The sequence below is a fragment of the Berghia stephanieae genome, chromosome 3 (assembly GCF_034508935.2).
Source record: "Berghia stephanieae isolate SIO BIC M18660-M18661 chromosome 3, UCSD_Bste_1.3, whole genome shotgun sequence".
In the NCBI taxonomy this organism is placed as follows: Eukaryota; Metazoa; Mollusca; class Gastropoda; order Nudibranchia; family Aeolidiidae; genus Berghia; species Berghia stephanieae.
Window position 1 is genome coordinate 38,682,160 of NC_088362.1, and position 8,566 is coordinate 38,690,725.

At 35.9% G+C, this 8,566-nt stretch overlaps 1 protein-coding gene across 4 annotated transcripts in view; it reads left to right on the forward strand.

The window, feature by feature from the left end:
* The first annotated feature begins 1,027 nt into the window (after nucleotides 1–1,027).
* The window catches only part of LOC144967693 (proline dehydrogenase 1, mitochondrial-like), a 99,885-nt gene continuing 92,346 nt past the window's right edge, over nucleotides 1,028–8,566 (forward strand). For 2 of the 4 annotated variants that reach the window (XM_078905233.1, XM_078905232.1), the window contains exon 1: nucleotides 1,028–1,627. In XM_078905233.1, coding sequence (XP_078761359.1) covers nucleotides 1,319–1,627 — 309 coding nt within the window. In that variant the 5' untranslated portion in view covers nucleotides 1,028–1,318. The remainder of the gene's footprint in view (nucleotides 1,628–8,566) is intronic. The other 2 variants (XM_078905235.1, XM_078905234.1) reach the window with 2 other exon arrangements.

The window sequence follows — 8,566 nt, forward strand, 5'->3', positions numbered from 1 at the left end:
GGCGAACCACCGGTGCCGGTGGTGTAGTCCAAGTCGATCTAGGTGGTTTGTATTCACCCCGTTGCTGTCCATTGTGCTCTCACTGACCCTTACTTTCGATGGCTCTTTAGCGTAAACGCGAACCCCTCCTTTGAGCCTCGAAGTGTCCTCTCGCTGGGCCTGGGATCTGGAACCGAGAAGATTGCGCGCCCGAATAAAGATGGGACTCCTTTAATAGGAGTATATCTACGCTATGGACGCCAGCAGTTGCCATACTCTGGCTCTCGATATTGAGGGATAATATATGCGTCTGGTCGCTAACCCCAGTATCGCATTTTCCAGCTGTAGGTGTGTTGGGACGTTCGCTTATTTCTCGACCGTGTCAACGACACTGGCGACACGAACGTGGCAGTATTTGGCTAGGCGGACGACAGCTTCGCCATTATGTGAACATAGTTGTGTGGGTTGGATCTCCATTTGTCACAAATCAGGGCGAAGCCGTTGGGGCCCACTATAGGCTCGACATCTGGGATGGTATCGTGACGGTCAACCGGAATTAGGCCTACTGCTTTGCCCCCTATATGCCTCAAGCTCCCCCACCAACAAGGTAGGAGATCCACACTGGCGGAAAAGACACTTCGGAACCGCTGAGAGTAAATAGCCTGTTTTTATTTGATATCAAATAAATTCTTTGTGTCATTTCGAAACACATTTTAAAAAAATCGTGACAATTTATTATTTGGAAAAATCATACATATCAGTTTGAAATGAAACTTTTAAAATAGACTTGCCTCCAGTAAAAGGGGCCCGAATATAAAGGAAAAGTAGTGTGAATTTTATAAGCCTAAAGAGGATAAGATTTATATCATAGCAACTCTTATGATTGCAAAAATCGCAAAGACTTCCGAGAGTATTTTAGAGATAATTAAGAGGTATCTAAGGTAAACACTTGAGATTTAGACCCAGTAATCTATTAAAATAGAAATGGCGCTGCGCATGTCGGAAGTAATCGTATTCCAACAAACGAAAAGAGGACCACGCCCACTTTGTTTAGAGTCTTTTCCTTTACGTTTAATGGCTGTGATCCGTACAATTAAGTAGGTACAATAGCCTACCTTAGCTACTAACTACTAACTAATAAATAGCAAAGTTGTGGGGCCACCTCTATTCGTAGTAGTATTGTTATATAAGGAGATCTAAAAGTTGTCAGGTTCAGAAAATTGTTGTGCCTTCATTTTGAAACCAACTGAAATTCGCCTTTTTAGCCTAATTGACTTTTTTCCCGAGGAAAAGTGAAGTGAGGAATAAAACAAACGCAACGCAGAAGTGGTGATGCAACATGGCCTTTCGAAATATTTTCACATCAAAGCAAATTTCTATGATGGTAAATCGGAATTTAATTAGAAATAGTCGCACGTCAAGCAGAGCCTTTTCAAATTCCAGTGTTTCTCTCAGAAAAGCAGACGTTTCAAAGACACAAGACAGAAATTTCAAGAGTTTGACAGGTAATCATCGCCATCCTGACCTGAACTTGGCTTTTGATGACGGGAAAGAAGCATACAGAAGTAAAACAACATCAGAACTTATCAGAGCACTCCTCGTCTTTAATTTGTGCTCTGTTGATGTTCTTGTCAACAATCAAAAGGAGGTATAAATTCGTTTTATATAAATGTTCGGGAGGCCTTCCGTAAGCTCCTCGAGCTAAGGGAAGCACCCGTCTTCTTTTAACTAACCCTAGACCTAAGTCTATCTACCTTTTACTGACCGTAATAGGATACACAATCACCCGCGGACCTTTACTACGACCTATAACTAACCCTAATATACAGAAAAATCCTCCGACCTGCGACTAATGATAATTTTTTTTAAAACCCAAAACATTTGCACCTACCTTTCAATTTCAATACTTCAACGACAAAATGGCAGCGGAGAACCAAAACTGCCAAAAACAGTGAACATATTGGGAAACTTTCACTGATCTATCAAGGTTTGTTCTAGAGTTTCTAAAATGGTACTAGATATATACTGACAAAATGAACTTATATAAACGCCCGACAAAAGTTCCACGGTGAAAATACTAATTGAAAGAGATGCTACCTCGAGGAGCTTGCGGAAGGCCTCCCCAAACGAGTCGTTGAAAAAGCCAAATAATGTGACAATAATCCAGTGACTACTTGTGTCTCAAATGAGTAAATTTAACATTACATTTCATAAAATATTCCTTAGTAAATTGTTTTTCTTTCAGTTAATTTGATTTTCTAATTGATGAAAACAATTTCCTGTTTAACTCCCACCATGATCAAACAATTGAAACAAAAAGAGACAAATTTAAAACACCAAAAATTTGCTATTTTGCCACATGGTCATTTCAACAACACCTGAATAAATTGTAAAATTGTTGAAATTACTTGAAATTTAGTATAAAATTTATTTGTAGAAAACTTATGTATAAATTGCAGCAATGGGGCTTAAACTGCCAACAGGGATTAGTTTTTGTGAGCCACCCAAATTATATATTGGATGCGAGAACCCTCCCTCCCCGGAAGAGTTAAGAAGCCTGCAGTCAAAAGACTATAAATTATGCAAATCTGAAAATTTGACCATTCTCAACCTTATTTATTGAAATTTATATATACACACATTTTCAAGAATTCCATGATTGTTTCAATAAACACACCGCACAAATTGTCATATCAAAGAATTTGGACGTAATTCGCTAATTTTGATGTGGTCTGTCGATCCCTCAATTCGCTTTATGACTGTTCCATCGTATTTTCCCCCATGAAACATTGATTTTCTAATGGCTTGATTAGTGTGTCGATCCCATGCATTTTGAATTTACTCTTTTAACTTTGCTTGTATGTAAAACATTGTACTTTACTTATCTGTGGCTTGCACTTGTATGCACATTGCCTATCATTTGCCTCCACGACGATCTATCCTCAGCCTCCCTCATATACTCTGAGTTTGTAGGGATGTTGCTCGTTTACAGCCTCAAACTTGTCAGGAATGTCAACATCTGACGACCACAAACAAGTTCTTTTTCCTTCTAAGTGTTAAGCTTTCAATGTGCCCTCATCACCATACATGGCCAAGAAAGCCCATTCCAATTTCTGATGGTTTTCACAATCTGTATGGGTCTCCCTGTATTCTTTGCAAAACTTTTTCGTTTGTTATTCTATCTGATGCTTAGCAATCTTCTGTACAACCACATTTTGAAAGCTTTTATAGGGTTTTGACATTCCTTGTCTGGAGTTCAAGTTTCACACGCGTTGAGGAGGGACGAGATAACGTAAGTTTGGATCACCTTTCGTGTTTAATTTAATATTGGTGGCAGAGATGACTGGTCTTAGATTGTGGAAGGTGTTTTAGAGATTGCAATTGTTTGTTTTATTTCTACAAAATCGCTAGCGTCGTTTGTGATGGTTGCACCGAGATATATTTAATCTTTTTAGTGTGTTTGATGGTTTCCTCTTTGCTGGTGAGATGAAAAGATAGATCTTGATTTTGTTTGTCAACGATCATGCACTATAAATCACTAATTTGTCAAGCATGATCTGAAGATGTTCTGGAGTGTAAGCCATAAGAACTGCATCGTCTGCATACCTCAGCTCTGACAAATTCTCACCTCCCACAGATTCCTGGTACTTCGTTAATTTCTCGGCAGAATATTTAATTACATGTTGAAAAGGTTTGGCGATAAAACACATTCTTGCCTCACTACTTTTTTAATATCAAAGAAATCTGAGGTCTCATTGTCCAATTTTACACATGCTGTTTGGTTCTAGAACACATTTTTCACGAGGAAGAGGTCATAATACATCCAATGGATGTGAGTAGTACTTCAAAAAGTTCCTTATGTTTAGCCAAGTTGAAGGCTTTTTAATAGTCTACGATGCAGAGGTACAGGCTTTTTTGTTTCTCAATAGTCCTGTATAATATTGTTTTTAATGTGAAGATGGCATTCACAGTGCCTTTGTCGTTCACGAAGCTGAAATCTTGTTTCTCATTCTTTTCATTATGATGCTAAGGAGTATCTTTGTGATCTGGCCTCATTATGATGATCGTGCAGTGTTGATCACACTCTATTGATTGATTTTCTTTGGGAGTGTGATAAAGACCGACTGTCTCAGCTCATTTGGTACAATGCCTTTGTTGAAGATCATATTAAAAACTTTTGTCAGTATGTCTATTCCTACTTTGCCTAGTGCATCCAAAAGCTCAATTGAAATTTATACTGTCCAATGGCTTTTTCTTTCTTCATTTCTTTGCAAGCATCTCTCATGATTTTTTTACCACTACTGTTATCTGGCAAGTCTTCGAGGACCTTGTCATCATCTGTGTATAGATTTTTTATACACTGTCTTCATCGATTTAATATTGTTGCTCATGATTATGTTTCCATTTGTGTCTTCAGCAATTGACTTTGTGATTGACTTTTTCTTCCAGTTAATTTTGCAATAGAGTCGTGAAAGAGATTTGTGTTTTTGATTTTCTATTTTCTTGCACTCTTCATCAGCATTCTTTTGCTTCTCTGCACTCCTTTTTTATGATTTTATGAGCCTTTTATAATCCATGGTGTTTCCCTTTTGCTTCTTTCGTCCATTTTTTCAAGTATTTCATTTGTCATCCAGTTTTGTTTCATTTCATATGGTCCTACAGGAATATGTCTTTCATGGGCTTTGCAATACTCTTGGATATATTACAGTGATGCCAATCTTCAGCGGATCCGAGGAATTCCTCCTTTTGGAGGTTCCTCACTTTTTTCCTCGGTTAATATTGATGCATTATTATACTTTAACTTCTAAATTATTAGTTTGCTGTCTCTGCTACTATTACTTACACCACCATCACCACAACTGCTACCTTAACCATCACACAATATGATCCGTGTAATCTTTGCAATATGATGGTGATATTACAAAAAATATAACTGCAATATATACATTAGATTTAAAAAAAAAAAGTTTTATGTGTTTTATGACTCCTTCACCTGATCTTTGAATGGATAATAAATGCTCCCAAATTCATGGGAATTAGTCCCAGATAGCCTTATTTTGGCATTTAAAAAAAATAATTTTCCTGGAGGCATGCCCCCGGACCCCCCTAGTAGGAGGCCGCCTATGGGGGGCATGATGAGACGTCGATCATTTTCCTCCTTTTTCATTTTTTTCTGTTGGCATCACTGATATTATTCCAATGCTTGTCAATATTTTCTATTGGTGACATGTCTTCCAGTCTTTATTTCACGACATCTTTGTATTTATCCCATAATTGATTGATTCCCATCATTTTGTTATGGTGTCTTAAAAGATAGCTGCAAAATCTTTGAATTTCAGATTTTGTGTTTGGGAATTTTCAATAATAATAATAATGATAATAATAATAATAATAATAATAATAATAATAATAATAATAATAATAATAATAATAATAATAATAATAATAATAATAATAATAATATTTTTTATCCAATGCAGCATAATTTAGACCACACAACGGATGGCTGAATTTTTAAAAACAACATACAAACCATTTAGTTAGCAAATTCATTACAATATGACTGAGACATAACGTAGACATTCAATCTATTAATTTAGTTCACCTAGAGATTGAAAAACAGCACTAGAAAATAAATCACTTTTCATATAAGAAGTTACGACAAACAAATATGTGAGAAGGATTTACATATGACGAATGATGCTTGTTTGCACTGCTTTTGACATGCATTTCAATCTTGTATGTAAATACCATGCATTGTTCCCTTATTATGGTCATCTTCTATATGTATGGATGTATGAGTGTATATATGTGTGTGTGTGTTTGTGTGAGTGTGTGTGTGTGTGCTTTGCATGTTAAGGTTAAAGATATATGTTTGTACATCACACATACATGAATACATTTAAGTTGTTATACTATCTTTACCATGTGTATCATTATTGTAATCTTTCAATCAATTTAATATTAAGAGCATTCAAGGGATTTTATCCTATTTTGCCCTATACCATATGTTAAATGTTATGTTAAGGTAGGGTACACACAATAAGAAAAGATAAGCAAGACACGAAAGTAAGGCAAGTATTGGAAGTAACATTAAATTGAATATAGCACTTTTATTTATCCATTATTGTTTCATAATTTCATATATGGCGATTCATTCTAGCTGGTACTAAAATTACAAAATTAATGATACTATCAATTCATTTTTATTACATAGGATAAGTATAAGAAGCATCTTCATTCGTCACATTTCTAATGAAAAAAAAAAGAAAAGGAAGAGTTAGTACTTACTTGGATGTTTCTTGATTAGAGTTGATGAAAAAGTAGGTACTAACTGAAACTGGCGCTCATCATATTGGACAGCAAACAGGAAACAAAATTACCTAAGTCAATGATTGTAGATGCCATCTACCAGTAAGTTGTGGATCGTATTGGGACGACTATGTCACTAAATGAATAGATGCATGATGTAAAAACAAAACAACAAAATGATTTAACCCTATACATTTAATGAGAAAATAATATTTTAACTGAATTTTTCATAGTAAAATCATGGGGGTCAAATGGCCCCCAAATAAGAAAATAGAACTTTCTAGTATTTTGCAAGTCAAGGGGGCTAAATGGGCCCGAAATCAGGAAATAGGACTTTCTAGTATTTTTCTCTTTGCAAGTCAGGGGGGCCAAATGGACCCCAAATCAGGAAATAGGACTTTCTATTTTAGTATGAAAATAGGGTTAAGCAGACAATAGTAATTGCTTGCTTATCTTTTGAAAGGACGCTAAAGGACGCAAAGTACTTTCCAATAATCAAGAGTGAGAGACCCAGCTACTCAATCATTGTTGAGTGAATAAGGGGTTCATAAAAAATCTAGAATTCACCCAGGACTGATCTATTAATCTATGACCCGTCTCAATATCAGTCCATTTGCGTGAGAAGTGAGTGCTCTACCAACTGAGCTATCAGGCCCTCCTCTCATAAAATAGTAGTGTTTTAATGGATTGTGTATTTGTGCTTCTCTCTCGCTTCTCTCTATCTTCTCTCTCTCTCTCTCTCTCTCTCTCTCTCTCTCTCTCTCTCTCTCTCTCTCTCTCTCTTTCTTTCTCTCTTTCCTCTCTCTTCTTGCTTCCATAGTGGGAAGGGAGGCACATCATGTGTTTTCTATCCCCCTATATCTGTTTTCCAACATGCTTTCTGTCTTTGTCTTGGAATGAGATTACTTGGTTTTGTCCTGTTCATGGACAGATACCCTAGCTGGGAGGGAAACAGTCAAATGTATAGTTAAGAGTTTTGGGAGATGATATTATTATGTCTTGTAAATTATCTCTCTATTATGCACTGTATTTTTTTCTATTTACATATGTATGGTTTGTAAACAATTGAGTGTGTTCCTCTTGGCGGGGACCTGTGCTTATATCTGGATGAGACATTTAGTGATCTCAAACCAAGTACTTTGATAGTGTGCTCTTGGAATCTACATCTGCTTCCTATTTGAACCAATTCCCCTTTGCCTTACCTTTTCGTGGGTGCCTTAATTGTAATTCAAGAACTTTTTACTATCCCCTTTTCTTCCTTTTTATTGGCGCTGATATGACCTAAATGTGTTGCAAGCGCTTTAAAACCCTTAAAAACAAACACATCTCTTTTCTCGCTCTTTCTTCCTTTCTCCTCCTTCCCTCCCCCTCTCTCATACGCACATATACACAAAAATTATTACACGCACAAATAATGGATGACAGAAACTATTTATGATGTACAGCCTACTGTCCACTCATTTGATTATTTATTTATATTGAAAGAATCCTAATTCAAGAATTTTAACAAAAGTATTATCCACACATAGTCACCATATATCCGCTTGTTGCTCCACTGTACTTTTTAAGACAAAAGACTTTGCCAATTTTTATGTAATTTCTTTACATTGATATTTATTATATTACTGAATTGTGCTGTAATACATAATTATAATTTCAATACAAGGATGGATAAAGTATATCATATCTTCTCATATCTTATCTTATATAAAATATGTTGCTTAAGAGGCTCATTAAATCTGTTTTAACCCTCTCCTTACCACCCATAGGAAAATCGTCACATTCGTTACGATGCAGCCAACAATGTTCTCATTCTGATTTCATTTTGTTAGTTTTAGCTATAAACTCGACACTGTGTTGCAGAGGTCATTTTTTTGAAAAAAAATTTAGAACATTCTCGTTACTTCTTTGTGTGAAAAATATATTTTTGTGTTGGGTGAGTATGAATTTTAGGGTAAAATTCTGAAAAATAGCTGGTAAGGAGAGAGTTAAAGTGCCATAGTTGCACATGATTTCTAATTCTAGAAGGAAGAAAATTCAATTTATGCTGAGCAAGCAACAGGTTTTAATGACCTACCAGTATAGTACCAGCTTACCTTCATTCTCTTAGTCTTAGGCAGCAGTTACAAGCTGCTACATATTTGATTCATAAATCTGACACATTAGGAGTTGTATTGTAAAGAGATTTGTAGCATGAAATCGCTAGTCTAAACACAATTCTTCCTTAAATAGGAAGCCAGCGTAAACTCTAAATGATATGAGCTTATTTATTTTC